Source organism: Ochlerotatus camptorhynchus, unplaced genomic scaffold (genome assembly GCF_037179485.1).
Source record: "Ochlerotatus camptorhynchus isolate MF236.1 unplaced genomic scaffold, CSIRO-AGI_Acam_v1.1 ptg000257l, whole genome shotgun sequence".
Taxonomy (NCBI): domain Eukaryota; kingdom Metazoa; phylum Arthropoda; class Insecta; order Diptera; family Culicidae; genus Ochlerotatus; species Ochlerotatus camptorhynchus.
Window position 1 is genome coordinate 2,038,773 of NW_027040747.1, and position 23,036 is coordinate 2,061,808.

A 23,036-nucleotide genomic window follows, 5' to 3' on the forward strand; every position below is an offset into this window, starting at 1 on the left:
TTGTTTCGAGATCCTGACCAGCTAGAAAGTTTCTGTCTTCGCAAAGTTGAGAATTTCCTAAGCGGCGCTAGTATACACGTGAAATTTTCACATGTAAAATATCACGAGATCCTGACCTATGTTCGGCAAAGTTGTTCAGGGAGCCAAAGCCTTTTGGCTGGTGGACAGAAATTCATTTTGTATACACATGCAATTCTCGCATTAGATATACAGGGTGCGTGACGATTTTTTGCAGTAAATTTCAAATAGTAATTTCTCATGCTTGTGCATCATGATTTAGATATATTTGGTAGCACTGGATAGCTTATACTGTTAGGTGTAAGATTTAAACAAACAATGTTGAGTAAACGTAAAGATGTCCAAACAAGAGAGCAATCTGTCAGCCGTTGTCGCTTTGTTGCGCGCCGGAGTATGCATGAAAGAAATAATTCGGTCGGTAAATGTGTCTGAAAGAACAGTGTATAATATTAAAAAAGGCTTGGGAAAGTGATAAGACGGAGCACCTGCTCATACTGCTAATAAAGCTTACGGAAAATATTTCGTAAATTTGGGAGGAAGAAATTTGGCCCCCGAGCAGTCCCGATATCAATCCGTTGGATTATTTTGTATAGGGCATCGTCCAACGGGATACCAATAGAACCCCTCACACCACACTTAAGTCGCTAAAAGCTAAAATCAAGGCAGTGATGACATCTATGGATCGAAACATTTTAAAACGTGCATACTGCAGTTTCCGGAAGCGTCTAACTACAGTCGTCGAAAGGGAAGGCAATTTTTTTGAATAAATTTACTTACAACTTCCATATGTTGCGAAAGAAAATAAATCGCACAAAATTCATTGCTAGAATAACTAAATGGTGTATTTTTTCTCAAATATGCCATTTACTGCAAAAATTCGTCACGCACCCTGTATTTCGAGACCTGCTAAACTGTCATCGGTAAAGTTGTCCAGGAGATCAAAACTTTTTCGTTGGTCGACAGTACAGAATTTTCTCACTATGCGGCGCTAGGATATACGTAAAATCTTCGCATATATAATATCTCGAGATCCTGAACAGCTAGAAATTTACTGTAGTTGGCAAAGCTGTTGAGGAGATAAAGATCTTTTGGCGGGCAATTCTCGCATATCAAATATCATAAAATAAAAATACAATTTACATCAGCCTAAGTAGGATAAGCCAAATATATTCTGGAATTCTTTTATTGGTGAAGATTTTCATGTATACCTTTGATAAATTAGTGGTAACACGTATCTCAGATGGAAAACATTATCTTAAAAGATCAATATCGTTGAAACTTCCACCAAATGAATGTTTAGAGTTTCCTTTCATTTAAGGCTAATTTCAAAATGTCTTATTGAGGGGTCAGAACAAAAAAAAAAGCCTTGTATTAACGTGTCACGGACAACGAGACTAACTCAGAGAGTTAGGCATTTTTGCTCAGTTGAATGGAGAAATTTATAAAACTGTACACTCCCGATCATAAGTGTAAGGACATGCCCTAAAAACGTCAAATTTTCGTTCTTTTTAGAACATTTTAAAGATTTTAAATGGAAATACGAAGGGGCAAATTGCTCAATATGATTTTCAAATTTTGTATACCAAAGCTTCACCCAAAGTTACACTATTTTTCGAAATTTACTCTTAAGAGTAATGATCGATTTTCTCAGAATTGACTTGGAAAAAAAATTGAAACTAAAAGTAGTAGTAGAACCCTTATGCTCAAGGGCGTAGCCAGGTTTCGAGCTAGGGAGGGGCGAAAAAAAAATTACCATGGAAAATTTGGCCGAATGCCATTTCACCGAACGCCATTTCCTCGAAAGCCTTTGTGTTGCCGAGTTTAGGGGGGGGGGCAGTCGCCCCCCCCCCCCCCCTGCCCCTATCTGGCTACGCCTATGCTTATGCTATACCATTTATACCATTCAAATAACCTAAGGAGATCAAAAATTGGACGTAACATTAGAGAGCTTTGAACAAAACACATTTGCATGTTCACCATCCGGAAGAACTTTGCCGCATATACAACTTTGACGATGACAGTTACTTCCTGACCTTAAGCTGTAGCATATACAAATATTTTACATGCACACTAGCGCCGCATACCGAAAATATTCTGAACTATTTACTGTTTACCAGCAAAAAAGCTTTGATCTCATAAACAACTTTGTCGAAGACAGTAATTTTCTAGCTGTTCTGGATCTCGAGCTATAGCATATATGAGGATTGCACGTGTATACTAGCACAGCGCAGTGAGAAAATTCTGAACTGCTGTTCACCAGCCAAAAAAACTTGACCTCCTGAACAACTTTGCCGAGGACAGTAACTTTCTATTTGGTCAGGATCTCGAGATATTTTATACGTGAAAATTTCACGTGTATACTAGCGACGCGTAGTGAGAAAATTCTGAAAAATTGTGCCCAAAAATAGGCTTTAACCTCCTGAACAACTTTGTTCAAGGCAATAACTTTCTATCTGGTCAGGATCTCGATATATTCTATGTTGTAATCAATGAAGTCAAATCTCACGTTGTATGGCCGCAGTTTATGCGGTTTCCATTTACATTTTCCCTATTATCCTTATTTTAGGTGTTTACTGTAATCAAAGTTTAGCTTCTTTAAATCAAAACAAGTTTTTTGAGGAATACTAGTTGGTTTCAGAACGATTGGTAACTCAGCAACAGAATGGCAATGGAAAACTCATGTGTGTTGTACAAAGTACAACAGGGCGAGTAACGGAGGGTTAAGAAGCATAAGATTCGTGTTTCGGAACCCAAGACAACTATTCGTTATATGGAACCGTGGTCATACCTTTCATTTGGTGGGTGTTTCATCCCCACACATACACACACACACACACACACACTCTCACACACACACATACACACACATACAGACACCCACACACACACACACACACACACACACACACACACACACGCACACACACACACACACACACTCACACACACACACACACACACACACACACACACACATACACACACATACAGACACCCACACACACACACACACACACACACACACACACACACACACACACACACACACACGCACGCACACACACACACACACACACACACACACACACACACACACACACACACACACACACACACACACACACACACACACACACACACACACACACACACACACACACACACACAGACACACACATACACACACACACACACACACACACACACACACACACACACACACACACACACACACACACACACACTCACACACACACACACACACACATACACACACACACACACACACACACACAAAACTTACCGTTTCACTTCCATTTTCACGCTTTTCAAACGTTCTCGATTGCTTCTGACGTATCGACAACACTCGCATGAAAACGTCATTCCGATCCGAGTTTTGTCGATATACATCGACTATGGGAATGCACCGAAAGTTCATCGGAGTTCATTCGTATCGACAATTGTCACTCTATTCGAGTACGAGAATTGGGTGACATAAACGACTCGACTCAGTACGCGTCACGCGAGAAGCGGAATAAACACAAATGTGTCCGTCGCGGGTTTTGGTGGTGATTCGGTGGCCGACGTTGCCGTGAATCAGCAAGTTTTCCGCTTGCAAAAGTGCTCGGCTGCTGGGGTGGACAGTTGGTGGCTGCGAACTGTTCATGGGAAAAGCACTAGACGCGAACCTCCTCCCAGATGACCATGGCAATGCAAGAAAATTGTGTTCGTTGAAGGAAGTATTACGACAAAGGTGCATCACAAAATGAGATGCAAAGCTTAGAGAAAATCAAAAATTACGGAACGCATGGATTGGAGGATTAAATTTACATGGTGAGACCAGTCCAAATACATTTTACCATTAAACAAAACAAACTGAATCCGTGTCAGGTTTGGAAAGGGGGGATGGGGGCATGAAGACCATACGGGGCGAGATGGGCCACCGTTCGTTTGGGCATAATACCTATTAACTCAATCTAATTTTTTACAAACTTGTTGAAAATGCTTCTAATATGCATCTCCATGAAAACCGTATCAAAATTCAATTACATGTCTAAGATAATAATGGAAATGTAACATTAGCTGAAAATCTCTAGAATATTATAAGATATGTAGTCAAGAAAACAAGCATTGCATTCACTATATTACATTTTACTGATCCGCTGGTTCTACAGCAAGTAATACACGTAACTGTTGCTAAAAGAACTTATGTTTCTATTTCACATGATTCCTGAATGTTATTTTCTAGTGAAACCTGTCAAAACGTTAATTTTTACTAGGGTGCTCATATTGCCCCGTATGGTTGTTGATCGGAGCGAAAACTGAAATTTTTCAAACATAATAATTTGTTGAGTCTATCATATTTTATCCATATTTTGAACATTGTATATTATCAAACATATTCCAAAGCATGAGCATGATCACAGATATCATACATTTATGAATGTTTTTTCTTAGGGGGACCATATTGCCCCTATCAACCCTATGTAATACCAATATCCATTTGATAACGGTGATGCATACATGCGGGGCTTATTGTAAGTGAAAGTAACCTCGGAATGGGCGTGACTCTCCAGTCATTCTGAAATGGGATGCTGGATCTGCAATAGAGCTATCACTTTCTAATTCCCGGACTAAAGCTGTCTACAATGACCGTAAATGCAACATTGTAGAGAGAGTTCTTCCATAATAACACTGCCGGCCAGTGAAGGTTAGAGGGAATACACACACACACAATCATGTCGATCAACTCGCTGGATCCCCTAGCAGCCCAATCGTGAACCTTTAAAACGCCGTTAACACCAACACACCGAATAAACCGACTATCGGAATAGGATGCACACAATATGGATTTTCGGTTACCTGACGCAATTGGTCAAGGCGACGATGGATCGAGTGATGTGGGCTGTCCGAGTTTCGGAGATACTCTTCCATCTCGAAGAGGGTTACGATGTGACAAACAGACTGTTAGCTTTCTTTTTTCTGTTGCAGTCGAGCATTCTAGAACCTTCATTGACATCTACAAACAAATTTCCAATCGTTCGTCTCTCTTTCTCCCGTAGCTTCATTGGTCTTTCTTTTAAGCTTATATTCGTTTTTCATAAAACACGTCAACCGAGGTTTCATGACGTATATGACGGAAAATGAAAATATATATTTAAAGTATTTCTCACGTGAAAACACTTGAATATGTTTCCACACATTTATCTTAAAAAAAAATCGAAAACGAGACCTAACGCATATTAAATAAATTGAAAGAGCGGTGACAGAGTGTCGGTGAAAGGTATTGAAAGCCAAATAGCTTTTTTTTCTTTTTCGTTTCATGCTGGTAGTTTAGCTAAGCGTTATACAAATGATGCGTTAAACACGTTGTATGAAAGAAACAAAACTAGAGTTCGTTTTAGAGCTTCGAAAATGTGGAGCCCTGGTTACGGCAAGGTGATGGACTTTCGTGTCTGTTGTTTAATATCGGCCTTATCGGAAGGTTTGATCGAGCGGGGATAGACACGAGTGGAACGATTTTCAGGAAATCCGTCCAGCTGTTTGGCTTCGCCGATGACATTGACATCACGGAAGGCAACCTTGAGATGATGGCGGAAACTTACTGAAGCAAATCGGATTGAACTCGTCATTAATGCATCGAAGACAAAATACATGAGAAGAAGAGCTTCAACAGAACTCCCACCACGAGTTTGGATTGACGGTGATGAAATCGAGGTGATAGACGAGTTCTTGTATTTGGGTTCACTGGTGACCGCCGATAACTACACCAGCAGAGAAATCCAAAGACGAATTATGGTAAGGAAACATACTTATTTTAGACTCCGAAGGACGCTATCTATCTATCACTATCTAAAAAAACGCCGTTAGACTGGTAATCCTCTACTCATTGGTGAAAAAGTACAGCAACCTTAGATCGATGGACCTCAGCTCGTTCAAGACAGTTTTGAACCCTAGATTTTGACCACAAGGAATTGTGGCAGGTTAAACAAGCCATATTGCTACTTTCTTCTTCTTCTTCTTCTTTGCAGTTCAAGCTTATTGCTTATCGCATATTACTCAAGTAACGCTAATTCGCCTTTTTGCAATATAAAGCTAATATACGGCTAATATAAAGCTTAGCATGCTCTATGTTCGCCGTGTATCTGCATGTTTCCATTTTTGCAGTAGTATAATTGTGTGGCAAGTACAGTTATACCATAGAGGTAACTCTAAGACCAGAAGGTCCCGAAGGAACGAGCTCAACTTTTTGGCTCAGCTCTGGTACTATCTTCGGTCCCAAGCTAATCGATTCACCCCTCGAAACATAGGAAAATCCACTAACCCCTCATTTTATCTGTCAAACTTTCATAGCGAATCAAAACAAATATAGTGTAGTACTGGAATTTATACTAGAATAGGGCACGTTAATCGATTTGCTTGGGACCAATAGGCTAGTCAAGTGGTGAGCCAATTTAAAATCGATAGTTTCGTATTGATTGTTGGTGATACCCTATGCCCAGGGAAGTCGAGAAATTTTCCGACCCGAAAAATTCCTAGACCGGACTGAGAATTGAACCCAGCCACCTCCAGCTGGGTCTTGCTTTGTAGCTGCGCCTTTACAGACTGAGGTAAGGGAGGCCCCAGCAATATTGCTACGCCTATTTCGATATGATTTCAATAGCACAAATCTGCATGACAAGACGAACAAGCTATACAATTAATTCTGTGTGTGCTATCTGTGTCCAGAGTTGGTAACGGTCCGTTTGGTCAGTGACGTTTGACGAAAACCGAAAATAAATTGTCGCGGTACAAAAACCATCATTTCCATACATCCTTCGTCATTGACAGTAATCCCTTTGAACAGATCCTATCGCATCTTCTACCTTCCCTTCTCTTTTTTGTATCATGCATGAACAAAAATAAGCGAATACCGTCGAACGTACATGTGAGCAGACTAGTAACCACACTATGAGCGCTTCTTGTTTTCCTTTAGCCTTTCCATCTACCTAAGCGTTGATAGACCAGAAGTAAAGACACTAGCCTGTTAATCTCAACGTTAGTGGTTCGAATCCGTTTTGTACCCATTTTAAGTTTTTTGTGTTGTTTCCAACGATCATCATTTTTTGTCAAACAATAAGGAACGGCTGACTAAAACGTGCAGTTTTTAATCCTCTCCGAGTAACCGACAGATCTAAGAGAGAGAGAACGTACTGAGCTAGTTTTTTTCACGACGTAAATTAAAGAGGACTGTCTTCATACTGAATTTGTCATGCGCTGCTTGAAGTGCGACGAAGATAGTAATACAATATTTTTCATCACTGACTTTGCTCTCTCTACGTTGATGCAAGACAGCCCCTGAGTACTGCGGACTCACTCAAGGTGCTTGTCACTTTGGAGCCAGTGTGAACTGTCAAGCGGGAGCCAAACATTTAGAAGCAGCAAATGCAGTTACTGTTCTTATCTACCGTCAAGCATTGCAATCTCATAAAAATGTTCTATACTTTTTCATAACACATTCTTAATTTAATCTCAAAGATAAAAACCAACAGGCTTAGTGATGAAAGTATAAAAACCAGCATCGTTTTTATGAGGCAGCTGAGTTTTCAATTACAGTAAAACATACTTTGGCGAAACATGTATGTAAACAAACTTTGATAGAGTCATGAGGGCTCGAGCACTCCTGGCTCAGAGCTTTTGGAGGGAATCAACTGAGAAAGAGCAAATCAATTTGAAACTTGAGAAAATTTTCAAGCAGTTTTCCATTGGCTTGCATAATAAAATTTATCGACTCCGCAGTACCCAGGACAGCCTTGTCTGTGTCTCCCTCTCACAATATTTATCTTCAAAATGCTTACAAAACATACTACACGCTAATTCAAAACTACCCAAATTTGGTAAAATCCACCCAGATCGGTCAAAACTGAACCTACCCAAAATTGCGTAAACTGTGTTGGGAGTAACAAGTTGACAAATGGACAACATCGACATGAACCCGATCGACTTTGTTCATTTGTCAACTTGTCACTCTCAACATAATTTACCCATTTTTGGGTAGGTTCAGTTTTGACCGATGTGGGTAGATTCTACCCAAATTTGGGTAGTTTTGAAATAGCGTGTAATGTTTGCATACCATTTGAAAGGGAAACGCATATTTAGAATTTACGGCGTCATAACTTTCATTTGGCATGTTGTGTAAAATAGTTAGTGGTCATATTGAAATTAGCCGCCATTTTAGATTTTTCCATTTCTCCATCATAATTTGATATGCATCTTAAAGGAAAAACTCTCAGTTTTCAAATAACGTTCTTAATTTTGAAATTGATGAGAGGTAAGCTTAATAAAAAAAAAACTTGTTTCTTAAAAAAAATTCAAAAGGCGCCAAAAATTTGAAACAACATGCCATGAAAGCCCTGACATTTCCCTTTCGAATTTCCAAACAGTAGGGTTTTATCGAAGACAACAAATCAAGAAGACTGGCAAATTTGATAGCAAAGATTACATCTTCAGAAGAAGGGTTTGTGTATTTGCTCATTTTTCTATGCGTTGCTTCCACCTTCACTCAAGCGCAGTGCTACCATAGAGGTACACTGGAGTCGCTTTTTACGCGGTTTTTTTTTACACGGTTTTTTTTTACGCGGTTTTTTTTTACGCGGATTTCGGAATTTACGCGGTTTTTTTTACGCGGATTCCGGAATTTACGCGGATTTTGGTTTTTTTTTACGCGGATTTCAGAATTTACGCGGTATATCGCTTTTTACGCGATTTTTTCTTACACGGTCTTTTTTTACTCGGTTTTTTTTTACGCGGATTTCGGAATTTACGCGGTTTTTTTTTACGCGGATTCCGGAATTTACGCGGTTTTTTTTTACGCGGTTTTTTTTTACGCGGGACGTATCACCCGCGTAAAAAGCGACTCCAGTGTAACTCTAAGACTAGTAGGTCCCGAAGAAACGTGCTCAACTTTTTGGCTCAGCTCTGGTACTTTCTTCGGTCCCAAGCTAGTCAATTCACCCCTCGACACATAGGAAAATTCAATAACCCCTCATTTTATCTGTCAAAATTTCATAGCGAATCAAAACAAACATTGTGTAGTACTAGAATTTCGACTAGAATGGGGTTCGTTAATCGATTTGCTTGGGACCAATAGGCTAGTCAAGTAGTGAGTCAATTTAAAATCGTTAGTTTCGTATTGATTGTTGGTGCTACTGTATCTGTCGCTTGAATTCTGGCAAAGTTGCCAGTCTTCTTGATTTGTTGTCTTCGGTTGTATGCAAGAATTTTCAGCGATAGATTAATTTAAATAATCTAATATTTTTGAACCCCGAAACAACAGTTGGCCGGTTTCAGCGAGAATCAGTTCCCGAGCAAAGTCTGAGATCAAATTGAAATCTTAATTTGATGTTGTGATTTCGCTGATAATAATTGCTCAGGTTGCTGTCGTTTTGGTCGTTTTAACGGTTAAAATATCACATTTGAGAGCAAACAAACCACAACATATTTCTGAAGAGCAAATGTGCAGCAAAATGAAAACAAAATTAGGCATCAAATTTGTCAATTGCGTAAACTGAAATCAAATTATGATTTCAGTTTGATGTTGATATCAAAACAGGATTTCAATTTGCTGTCATTTTGATGCTGGACTTTGCTCGGGTTGCTTCTTTAAATGAGGTCCAACGTAGAATTAAACTTTAAGGTGTCGAAATACACCGTTTATATTATGTTCCAATGATTGTTATGCAGGTTGTCTACTCATTTGCTAAATAAAATTCACTGAGTCTTCCTGGTTTTTCCAGAACATTATAGGACAATTTTCAGGTTTTTGAAGAAAGTTTTTTTTAATGCGTTTCGTAGTTTGCTGCTTTGGGTAAACCAATAAATCAAATCGACAGTGAGCATTCATAAGGGCGTATACGCGATGATCGATTTTCTTCATCGATTTTCTCTTTCGTTAATAACTCGCTAGATTTAACGTTTGTCGGTGCGTTTGCTGTTGCTTTTGATGGCCAATGCAACCTGTTACAACTCTACATTGAATAAATTCTACAAAATTGTTTCGCTTAGCTGTAGCAATGCAAAGAGAAAATCGATGAAGAGAATCGATCATCGCGTATACGCCCTTATGAATGCTCACTGTCGAAATGCCACAAACGTGTTAACGTAACCTAAGTTTTATCAGAAGTAATTGTACCTTTGCAGGAGGTTTTTGGCCGCTATTCGCATAACAGTCTCATGTAGATTGCACATGGGACTGTTAAGCAAATAGCGGTAGTACGGTGCCCATACACATTAAAAAAACATATGGATGATTGTCCAAACAGGGATAGGGTGGATCTAAAACCTCTCAAAAACTGTCCACGTGGAATGTGGAGTGTAAACATGTATGAAGGGGACCGCACAAAGGGTCTACAAAAAAAAACAACTACCAACGTGGTTATGCACAGGACATCTCAGAATGTTCTAAATTTGTTAGAATTCATAACAAAATTATCATGACCGGTTGAATGGGATTTTAGATTTCTCTCACAATGAAGATTAATACCCAATACCCAGACCTCATCCAGTACTACGGTTTGAAGTGCATTAGTTACGTCTCTTTATTCAATCTCTCTCACACCATCGTCCGCCCAGGTCTTAAATATTTTTCTTCAACTGCGCCAGCTTGGTCAAGCAAGCATCCCGCCAGGCTCGCCTCTCGGGCAACTTATCCAGCGGAACCATCTCTTCCAGTTCCTTGGCGACTTGCTGCGCAACCGGTCCCTCCATTCTCGGTGTTGCTCCCATCGTTTGGCTCACCGCGTGGATCGTATTGCAGTACCGATCGCAGTAGCTAAGCATACCCTCGGCATTCAGATGGGCCGTCTCCAGTGGACCCAAGAATGCGTAACGCATTCCCAGCCCATCGGACATGACACTGTCGATGTCCTTTACGCTCAGAATACCGTCCGCCACCAGGCGCCAGGTTTCATTCAGGATGGCATATTGAATGCGATTCAGAGCAAAGCCTTCGATCTCTCGCGACAGAGTAACGGGCTTCTGGCCAATTTCGGTCATCAGCTCACGAGTTTTAGCAGTGAACTCGGGTCTGGTCCACGGTGCCGGAACTATCTCCACCAGTGGGACGTAGTAGGGTGGATTGACTGGATGCGAGACGAGAACCTGAAAGGGTCAAAAGTCAATTAGGTAAATTAAGATTAATACAATAATGTACCTTACCTGATCCTTATGCTTCAAATCCTTACTGAACAACGACGGCATGAAGGTGCTGGTCGAGCTGGAAATGATCGTACTCGTCCCAACTACCGTATCCAGGTCGGCGTACAGCTTCTTCTTCAGGTCCAAATTTTCCGGAACACATTCCTGCAGGAACAGTGCACCGTCGACGGTTTCCTTCAGATTGTGCGATCCGCGGATGCAGGAAAACTGCTCCGCAGCGTTCAGCGTACCGCGGAGTAGCCCCTGTTTCTCCAGACTGATCAGTTCATCCTTGGTCAGTTGGAGGGCTTTCTCGACCACGTCGGGAATGATATCAAAGATTGTGACCTGGTAGCCAACGCCCGCAAAGAGCATGGCCCATGATCTGCCAATCAATCCGCTGCACCAAAGAGGAGGGGAAGAGGGTAAATGGGTTAGTGAAAGTTTATTTAATGAGAGATTGATACTCGATGTATGATGATCAACAAGTTAACAAACGAACAAATCAATATAAGCATTTTTTTTTTGCTGAAATAAAACCTACACACTAAGATTTTTTTGCCGAGATGGACACCACCGAGCAGCTCGGCATTTTATTTTGCTGGAAATTCAGCAAAAAATATATTTGTTAGCTGAGATCTCGGCAAAACTCCCGTTTGTTAGCTGAATCTCGGCAAGTTTTTCACTGAGATCCAGCAAAATAAAATGCCGAGCTGCTCGGTGGTGCCCATCTCGGCGAAAAAATCTAAGTGTGTACATTGTGATTTTTGAGGTGCAGTACAACTGTACTGTAGTCACAGAGAACAGACATCCAAGCTTGAACAAATTTTTCGAAAAATTATGTTTAAGAATTAAAATTAAAATACGTTAGAAACACTAGCGCCGCCATACGGAGTGTTGCGACTCGAGTTATCACCTTTTGAGATTAATGAGTAAACTGAACTAAAATTTGGGTTGATCTTATTGACCGAGTATTACAATGAACTGTCAAATCCGTTCAAAACAAACAAAGCAATACAACGGAAATCAATCGAGTTTCTTCAGAACCATTATTTTCGAATAAAAAACTAAGCTCTTTTACAGATTCCTGTAGATCTACAACCACTTTTCGTTCCAATTTTAACTGGGCATAGTATTCAGAAGAAAAACTGACTGGTTCACTGGCGGTGTATCTTCAAATGATTCATTGAGGGTGTGAACTCCAACTAGCCATCATTTAAATTCTGAAATATGTGGTAAGATTTGAACACTGCTTACCCTGCATCTGTTCTTCCAGTAGTTCGAAAAGCCTCCGGGGGAAGTGGCCGGACCATAACATTTTCGTTGCAAGCACTTGGACTCCACGTGAGAAGAAAACCTCCTGTAGTTCGGGCAATTCAGCATCCTTAGGAAAATTGTGAAAAGATTTTCGCTTGGTAACACCTTGTTTACTTGCGCACCAATAAAACTCGCACTTGCGGCCCATATTTTGATCGGTTGTAAATAAACAATGTTTTGCTCACAACAATTTTGACATTTATGTTAAGATGACGTCGGTCATCGACGTTGATGGGCAGCGACACTAGCGCCACCACGATATTGCTAGTTTCAAATGTCTATTCCAAATAGCACTTAAATTTCTTACACACTTTAGGAATTTGACTTGGATGTCTGTTCTCTGTGCTGTAGTGTCTAGTCTACTATTAGTAAAAAATGTTATACAAATGCATATCACGACATTTTCTTGGTCTGTTTACTGTTCGTTTTGGCCTGACATGCATCAAAGCGACGCAACCAGGCACCTTTTCAGTAGTTTCATCATTTCACGGTTGTAAACAGTTTCTACATTCTATCGGCGCCTTGTCGTTAGCTTCTTCATTTGACGGATTCAGATAGCTTCCACAGTTCATCGGAATCAGGACACAAGTTTTCTCTTTATGGTTCAATAATCTTATGATTCAATTTAATCAATTTAGATCAATTTAGCTTATGATTCGGTCCGATATTCCCTAGACATTGCCTCCATTAAAATCAGAACACATCTCTCAAATATTCTCTCATGCAGCTCAAAAATTATTCCAAAGACCTCTGGATACTTTTTCAGGACTTCGGTTTAATCTGGTGACTCAGAATATCTTCCATAGACCTTCAGGTCATCAGAGATCTTCAAAAACTTCTCATGGTATTTTTTCAAGTCTTTAGGTTGATTAAGTATTATTTTGAACGTCTTCAACTGTGCAACAACTTAAATCACGTCTCTCAGATATTCACTCACGATACCAGGTTGTTCAGAAGTTGTTTTAAAGGCCATCAGGAGACCAGTGATCTCCATAAATAATCAACAATCCATATCACATTCCTAATATATTTTCTCATACATGTAATATCAAGCAACTCAGAAATTATTTCAAATCCTTCAGATAGTCCGAGATCTCCATAAAGTACTCAGGATATTTTGACGTAGGACTGTCGGGGGGTACACTTTGTGAAAACCGAAAATGGAACATGAAACAAAATTGTGAAAGATTTTGAACGTTAATAACTCAGCTGCCCCTGGTCCAATTTAAATTTTTTTTATCGCCGATCGATCAGCAATATTTTTACGCATCGATAGCAATGCTTCCCACTGTTGATTTTCAACAAGCAACTATTGAAAAAGTGGTAAATGTTCAGCATTGTACAAAAGCGTCGAATTAACTCATATATCGACCAATTACGTACATGCTTATGCTGCTTTCCCAACACAGTCATCAGATAATCATTCCTAGACGAAACATGTCGATGTAGCATTACGACGAGGTTCGGTAGCTCAGTGGTTACTGTTTCTGCTTACTGAGCAGAAGGTCGAGGTTCAATCTCAGGCCCGTCCCCATCCTTGCAATTTTTCACTTTGTCTCATCCTATCCCCACTAGATTTCAATAAAAACAAATTCTGCTTTAACCGATCGCATCACTTATCACATGAATCCTGATCTAAAAATAACCTACCTCTCTAACACAACTATCCTTCCCGAGACAGCCGTGGAGATGTTGAGGAATTCTCGGTCTCTAGTAACAACCGCACTGTGCAAGTTGATTAGTTCTGATCATTCACGGAGGAGCAACTAAGAAGGTCGGATAACGTTAACTCGACGGCCAACATTCATTGATACCGTTGTTGTTGTGGATGATAGAAGCGAATAGCAGAAATAGTGCGAAATAGGTAAGTGAAGCCATGGTGATCACAAAAGAGGAAATCGATAGAGAATTGGCTTTCATCCTTCTGCTTCTAAGCCCCTTACAGTCGTCGTCACAGCAATGAAAACTAGCATCGCGCCGCTTTTGGTTCTAGGGCACTTGCTGGTTGCAATTTTAAGATCAGGATTCACTGTGATGCGATCAATGAAAGCAGCAGAAATGTTCATCCCAACTCTCTTGTGGAATTTTTTAATGACTCTGAAAAGTGCCAGTTTTGTTAGATTTCGACGGAGAAATTAAGAGCGTTCACAACGAATACGACGAGCCAGCTGAATATCCTTTGGCATAATTGTGGATGGCGCATAGGTTGGTATCTTCGAACAGACCGACCAGATGGCCTTGCTGGATTCCTGCAACGGCCGAGCTCTGGAAGCGCAGATCGGTCTTGAAAGTCCTGGGCGATTTCAGGAGGAGCCTTTTCTCCGGTGGACTTACGAGCGGTCTGCTTGGTACGAGCCATTGTGCTTAGTTACGGTGCAGATACGATGAATCGAACACGTAGAATAAAAATTTCAACCGCTTTCTCCTCTATTTAATAACATACTTTTGTTATGTTCAACCAATCATAAACGATGAAAGAACAAAAATGCAACAACTGGCAAGAAGAATTTAGCCTTCGAGTAGGTATAAAAGAGGTATTCATGGTCAAAATAAGCATCATTAATTTAATTTACATCATTAATTTACTGAAGGGATGAATCAGCTTAAAGGGTAAAATCCCTCAAAAATAAATAAACAACAACAACAAAATAAGCATCAGGAACGCACCCTGTATGGTTTCGGAGGTTAAGCTTCGTTCATTTTCCCTATCTGAAACGGCCCTTTTCAGGGCCAATAACTAATTTCAAAAGAGATGGTTTAGAAGTTCTGCTATACTTGGCATGAATGAAATTCCTGGAACCAGCAAAATGGTAGCAACCAAGCTTCTAATCTTGAAGCAACTGGGCCGACTCTCTGAGTGCCCATTTCTTGTAGCGAAGCTCGCTGCCTTTCCAACCACCGGGTCAACCCGTGTCCAGCAGTAGCCGTAAAAAGAAGTATTTATGGTGATCATATCATATGGTTGACACAAAACTGCAGGACTTACTTAAGTGTCCTGAGCGCCATCCCTGGCGCAAAGGGCCAACGTGAAAGATCTCCATCCTGGGCGATTGTTTGCTTTCGCCTTGACCTGGGCCCAGGTCAAATTCCGGTCGACTTGCTTAATCTCCTTGTTTAGGCTTCGCCGCCATGAGCCCCTGGGTCTGCCTCTGCTGCGATGTCCGGCTGGATTCCAATCCAGCGCTTGTTTGCAGATTTCATTTCCGCTCTTCCGTAGTGTGTGGCCAACCCACCTCCACTTACGTTCCCGAATTTCTGTCGATATCGGCTTCTGGTGACACCGTCGATGGAGCTCGGCATTCGAAATCCAGTTGTGAGGCCACCAAGCACGAATTATATACCGCAGGCATCGGTTGATGAACACCTGCAGCTTCTGTGTGATCTCCGCTGATACGCACCATGTTTCGCTAGCGTACAGCAGTACAGATTTCACGTTAGAGTTGAAAATTCGGATCTTCGTGCGGAGACTAATCTGATTTGACTTCCAGATGTTTCGTAAACTCGCAAAAGCAGCCCTTGCCTTCTTGATCCGTGCACCTATGTCACTCTTGGTTCCGCCGTCCGACGCTATCTGGCTGCCAAGATATTGGAAACTTTCAACCTTCTCCACTTCCTGACCAGCTACCGTAAAATTGGATGGATTTCCCGTGTTGATATCCAACGATTTAGTCTTGCTGACGTTGATGTTGAGACCTGTCGCTGAGGAGCGTTCGGCGAGATCGTCGAGCTTACTCTGCATGTCAGAACGCCGTTGTGATACTAAAGCAACGTCATCCGCCAAATCTAGGTCGTTTAGATGCTCCATTGTAATAGGCTGCCAGAGCAACCCACGGTTCGGCACACGGTCGATCGCACCAACCATTATCTCGTCGATTACGATGAGGAACAGTAGCGGTGATAGAATACATCCTTGCCTCACTCCAGCGACTACCCGAATGGGGTCAGATAGGGCTCCGTTGTGCAGCACCCTGCACGTGAAAGCCTCATACTGAGCTTCGATGAGGTTGACGATTTTATCCGGAACTCCCTTGCGCCTTAGGGCGCCCCACAGGTTTTCGTGGTTGAGTCGGTCGAAAGCTTTTTCGTAGTCAATGAAAACCAAGTAAAGGGACTCTTGGAATTCGTTGACCTGCTCCAAGATTATGCGGAGCGAGACAATATGGTCCACACAGGATCTTCCAGCACGGAATCCCGCCTGCTGCCGTCGGAGAGTCGCGTCGATCTTCTCCTGTATCCGGTTGAGGATAACTTTGCATAGAACTTTGAGAACACAACACAGTAACATAATGCCACGCCAGTTATCGCATACAGTTGGGTCCCCCTTCTTTGGGACCTTCACTAAGACGCCCTGCATCCAGTCAGCCGGAAAAGTCGCGGTGTCCCAGATATTGCAGAATAGTTGATGCAACATTTGTGCAGATAGCATGGGGTCAGCTTTGAGCATCTCTGCTGATATGCGATCGACCCCGGGAGCCTTGTTGGATTTCATGGTTCGGATAGCAGCTTCGATCTCCGGTAGGGATGGCGCCTCAGAATTGACGCGAGTGATGCGTCGCACTCTTGGCGGTTCATGCCGAGATGTTGATGGCTGGTTGACCGACGAAACTTGTAGAAGCTGTTCGAAGTGTTCAAACCAGCGTTTCAGCTGATCAGTGGGGTCGGTGAGCAACTGACCAGTCGCGTCCTTCACTGGCATCCTAGGATTCATCCTTGCTCCACTCAGGCGTCGTGAGATATCGTAGAGGAGACGGATATCGCCTGTTGCTGCGGCTTTCTCACCTTCATCGGCTAGGGAGTCCACCCACGCTCGCTTATCCCGCCTACACGAGCACTTCACTTCCTTCTCGAGAGCCGAATACAGTTGGCGGGCCTGGTTCTTCGCTCCTCTGGTTCTCGCCCGCTCTATCGCGGCTTTTGCATTTCTCCGCTCCTCTATCTTCCTCCAGGTGTCATCCGTGATCCACTCCTTTCTCTGAGCGCGCAGCTCGCCCAGGTTGTTTTCACTCGTTTCAGTAAAGGCATCCTTGATCGCCGTCCATTGCTCTTCTACGCTGCCACCATCAGGAATATCCGCAGCTCTGGTCTCCAGTTCCTCGACGAATGACCTTTTTACTGCTGGATCTTCCAATCGGCGTGTGTTGAATCGCCGTCCGAGCCGCTCCTCCCGCCGCTGGACCCGCGCGATACGAAGGCGGATCTCTCCAACGAGGAGATGGTGGTCAGACGCGATGTCGGCACTGCGTTTGTTCCGAACGTCAAGAAGGCTCCTTCTCCATTTTCGGCTGATGCAGATGTGGTCGATTTGATTTTCGGTATGTCCATCACGGGAAACCCACGTGACTTTGTGCACTGGTCGATGGGGGAAGAGCGAACCCCCGATCACCATGTCGTTATTGCCACAAAACTCTGCCAACAGCTCACCGTTTTCGCTCATTTCGCCAAGACCATGGCGCCCCATGACACGCTCATAATCCGTGTTGTCGGAGCCGATCTTCGCATTGAAGTCGCCGATGTAGATCTTGATGTCACCTCTCGGAATTTTATCCACGACTGCATTCAGTTGACTGTAAAAGTTCTCTTTGTCCTGTAACTCGGCAGCATCGGTTGGCGCATAACATTGGATTATGGTTAGGTTACGAACCCGCGTTCTGAATCTGGCAACGATTATCCTCTCATTGATAGGTTCCCACTTGATGAGCGCCGCATTTGCTTGGGCGCTAAGCAGGAAACCAACTTCACGGTGGCGGGGAGCGTTTTCACCTCGAATACCAGAATAGAGTAGTACCTGTCCCGACGGCAGCTTGTGTTCTCCAAAGTTTGGCCAACGGACTTCGCTTAGTCCCAGGATTTCGAGCTTCATGCGTCGAGCCTCGCTGGCGAGTTGTGCCAGCTTCCCCTGTTGGGCTAGCGTTAGTACATTCCATGTTCCAATTCTTGTCCGTTGTTTTGCGCTAAAAGTCGTTGCCGTAATATCAGTCCGTGATCTTTCTCTATTGGTTTCTGTAACAGTTGTAAAGTTTCGGGGACAGTAGGTAGTTAGCCTAAGGTCTCCTATCCGCCGTGATGGGGCTGCCATCTTGGGTATAGCTTTCGGGGATAAGCATTTCTTGTTTCAGCCGCTGGATGCCAGGCAGACGCTGTTTGAGCCGCACCTCCATGGTGGACAGACGCTCAGTTATTGTGTAGATGGGGCTGCCATCTTAGATTTAGCTGACACAATACAGCATTTCTTATTCAGCCGCTGGATGCCAGTCAGACGCTGTTTGAGCCGCACCTCCATGGTGAACAGACGCTCAGGCCGTGTAGGCCGAACCCGCTAGCAGGACTGCCTATTAATATTTACGTTTTTTTTTTTGACAAACAGATTCTGACGCACCATGTCTCTTTTCTTCATTCGTGTTGTTTTGAAAGATCTAAAAGTCATGAATACCTGAGATGTGTCAATGATGTAAATATTTACACGTAATGCATTGAAGAATTACATTGAGAAAGATAGAAATTCAAATTAACTCTTATAAGGGCCGTTTGATTTGTCAGATGAGTTCTGATGAACGCAGCATGGCTTTACTGTTGGCTCACACTCCGGTACGGTGCAGACACAGTAGTGGCAGTAGGATGCTTCCCTTTTGAACTGAGTGTTCACAGTATCCTTTTACAACAACGTCACCTTACATACCGTTCATTTTAAAACCAAATCACCAAAACTGTCCTTTTGAGGGCCATGCAACATCAAAACGGCTCTTTTCAGAGCCACAAACCATCAAAACGGCCCTTTTCAGGGCCACCACAATTTTCAAAGAAAGAGTTAGTTTGGAATATTTTCTAACACAAGAATAATTACACATGAACTGAAAAAGACTCTTAAAAAACGGAAAATGGATACTGACCAATTATTACACTTCGGAAGAAATTCATGGATGTCATAATAATATCGGGAATTTTAAATAACTTTCGTTCAAAATAGTTAACATATGTGAGCGTAGTTCTTTACGTTAACTGTTCGTACAAGTTGGGGTGTCCCTTGTAGTTTTTTCAAGTCTTCTTGAAGACACCTGCTGGTTGATCAGGTCTTCTTCTTCTTCCTCACATTTCAAGCTTATTGCGTATGGCATATTAGCTTTTTGCGTGCTCTCAACTTATTGTTCTAGATGCACTTCCACAGTTATATATTAAGAGCTTTCGATGCCTGTACCATTTTTGCATTGGTATAATTGTGTGGCAAGTACAATCATACTCTATGCCCAGGGAAGTCGAGAAATTTTCCAACCCGAAAAATTCCTAGACCGGACCGGGAATCGAACCCAGCCACCTTCAGCATGGTCTTGCTTTGTAGCTGTGCCTTTACCGACTGAGGCTAAGGGAGGTTGATCAGGTACTATACACAGGTAAAATTCGAAACTGTACAACAATTCAAATAATGTCTGTCCTCTCAGCAAACCAGATCATTCCTATTTTTCCAAAGATCTTCAGATGATCAGAGATCTCCAAAAACTTCTCTGGATATGTTTTCAAGACTTCAGGTTGATTAAGTATTGTTTTGAACGTCACCAACTTGAATCACGTCTCTCAGGTATTCACCCACGATACCAGGTTGTTCAGAAATAGTTTTAAAGGTCATCAGGAGACCAGTGATCTCCATAAATAATCATCAATCCATATCACATTCCTAATATATTTTCTCATATATGTAATACCAAGCAACGCAGAAATTATTTCATAATCCTTCAGATAATCCGAGATCCCCATAAAGTACTCAGGATATTTTTTCAATTCTTCTTTAAGACACCTGGTTGATCAGGTACTATTCTGAAAATTCGAAATACTGTCTCTCCTCTCAGGAAACCAGATGCTTCCTAATTTTTCCAAAGATCTTCAGGCGATCAGAGATCTCCAAAAACTTCTCTGGATATTTTTTTATATTTCTGGTTGATCAATTACTCTGAAGATCTTGTACTGTCCAATATTACAAATCACGTTCTCTTATGATACCAATTTGTTCAGATATTATTCCAAACATCTGGTGATCAGATTGGGGATGCATACCAAACACTTTTTAAAACGGTGCGTTGCGCTGATCGTGTTTCAGTTTCATTCTTGACAGTCTTAAATTTTAGAACCAAGTAGTTTGAAACAATTTTGAAACTCAGCATTGCGAACGGTTGAAGGGAATATTGAGAAACGTGCAACGCAATTCTGAGGAATTTTTAAGAGAATTTAAATGAAGCTCCAAAGAAATTTCATAGAAAAATCTGAGAAAAATTCCATTCATGTTATGAGGATTGTTAAGAAAAAAATCTTGGATTTCTCATGGAAATTCTAACGAAAAATATAATGACATTACTTATCACACATAAATCCGTCACATGCTAATTTTCTAGGTGCAATGTACTAGTAGAAATGAACTCAATTGATTTAATTGGTGTTAACTTTAAAAATCCTTTGAAAAGTCTTCCGGCTTTACTTACACCTTTAATACAAAATTGTAAGAGATTCTTACATGTTCAATTTTAATATTTTCAAATATTTTCGGATTGAAAAAAAACATAGATTTTATAATAATAAATAACTTCATTGTCAGCCAATAGCATATCGGCAGCACAGGGGCTAGCAAATTGAGATCAGTGATGTAACAAAACCAGTTTTTGCAATGAATGGTTTTGGATAGAAAGTCCTCCCTTGAAGCTATGTTTTGGTGCACATGGACCACCAAAGCAATCTCTATTTTAGAAATGTTTACGATTGACTAGGGTTTAAGCTTGTTGATACACTCGATTAGTAATTTCAAATCTACTCACCTTCCAATGATGCCGATCTTTTCCTTCTTCATCTTTGAAGCCATCGTAATTCCTGCTTTCCTGCTACTAAGCTTAGGAGCGTCGTCAAAGAGATAAACAATTGAAACGCCAATCAAACAACAAACAACACTAGTTTGGGCACACTTTATTGACAACAAACGCAACGAAAATGCAAATTAGGTCGGAACTGAAACTAGGCTACAACAATACGCTCTCTACAGCTAGCTCACAATGAAGCAGGAATTTGCGTCCGCACTTGCCGGGAGAGAACCACCAACTGATTGACGAAGACTGTGACGACGGCGCGACGTCGACTCTCGCGCGACCCGCCGGTTATGTCCACTTATCGTTCACCGCAGAGAATGTCCGAGTACATAGGTAGGTATGTGTATTGCATGTAAACATTGCGCCGCGGTGGTTGCGGTCAAACAAGACGCGCCGGTTAAGTCGTGAACCTTTTTAAGAGACAGACGGGAGAGGGATTGGTGGTCTCAATCATTTCGTTTTGGATGTACGGTTTTACAATCCAGGGCAGCGTCGGGATGCTGACGATTGATTTTCCGGAACTAGAACTCGTAATGAAGGATGACATTCTTCTAACTGTGAACAATACCAACCAGCGTCGACTGCAGTTTTTCAACTCACTCGCTGTTCTTATCATCTGTGAGTTTGTTAATATTGTCCAGTTTCAGAGATAAGCCGTCAAGTAGTCTGTACACATTTCCTACAAAATCTTGATAAACAGACAGAGAAATAATAACGCTATTTACCACTGATAATGGCTTTCAACCTGCTGGTCTGTAAAAAGTTTTGATAAGAAGCACTCGGAGATTTATAACAATAATATATGAGCTACTTCTTCAACACTAAAGATAGAAGTATGGAGTTGGAGCGTGATTTACTAGGAGCGTAGTTATCAAGTTCGTACTACCGCGTATATTCTGGATGTAGCAATTAACCCAATTGCAACGGGTCAGTGCACAATCGGACCCGTGAGTTGCGCGATTTGATTGCAATGTACGGAAGCTGGGTGTGATTAATGACTAACGTCGGAATTTGACTAATGAGGTGTTAGTCCAAGTGACAGTAATTGGTTGGAAATAGAAGGTTGATAACTGTTAATCTGAGATTCTCCATTAGTCGCGAACGCAAAGCATACTATTGTACTGGGGATCGATCAAAGCAAAGCTGGAGCCCAAATTGAAATCAAACAATATGCTGCTATGATGTAACTTATCTTGAATACTCCAGTTGATCTAATTTTGGTTGATTTAACGGTTAACATAGCAATAATCTGGATCAGCATTTGTAAACAATCCTGCGCTTTGTGAGGAAAGGGCTTTAGAACGGTTTGTTTACAAATGCTGATGGGCCCTTTTCTAGTGTTGATCCAGAAATGAGAACAATATTTTACATTTTCAATCAAATGGAAAACGAATTCTGCTTTCAATGAAATCAATTTGAGTACTGACCTAGCATTCTTAAAATTTAACTGAATACGGGCCGGGTGTAAATAGTTAGCATCCATGCTTCTCACGCTAAAAGACTTGAGTTTAAATCTCAGCCAGACAAGTCACGAATGACCAAAAACGTGTCAAACAAACCAGCTCAACGACAGATAAACTTAACTTAAATTTTCAACAAAACGTTAACAGCTAAACTTGACGTTAAGCAAGTAAGTTTTCATTATGATAGGAACTGCATAGGGTATTTATAAAATAGAGACCACCA

The 23,036-nt window shown here is 41.6% G+C and overlaps 2 protein-coding genes across 2 annotated transcripts in view; both read right to left on the reverse strand.

Moving 5' to 3' along the window:
• Window positions 1-23,036, reverse strand: part of Mnat9 (microtubule-associated Nat9) — a 34,255-nt gene that overhangs the window by 3,584 nt on the left and 7,635 nt on the right. The window lies entirely within an intron of this gene.
• On the reverse strand, window positions 10,610-21,583 carry LOC135705045 (lambda-crystallin homolog). The gene is made up of 3 exons (XM_065226600.1): window positions 21,306-21,583; window positions 11,215-11,593; window positions 10,610-11,157 (listed from the first exon to the last, which is right to left on the reverse strand). The coding sequence occupies exons 1-3, from the start codon at window positions 21,347-21,349 to the stop codon at window positions 10,633-10,635; spliced, it is 948 nt and encodes a 315-aa protein (XP_065082672.1). The 5' UTR covers window positions 21,350-21,583; the 3' UTR covers window positions 10,610-10,632.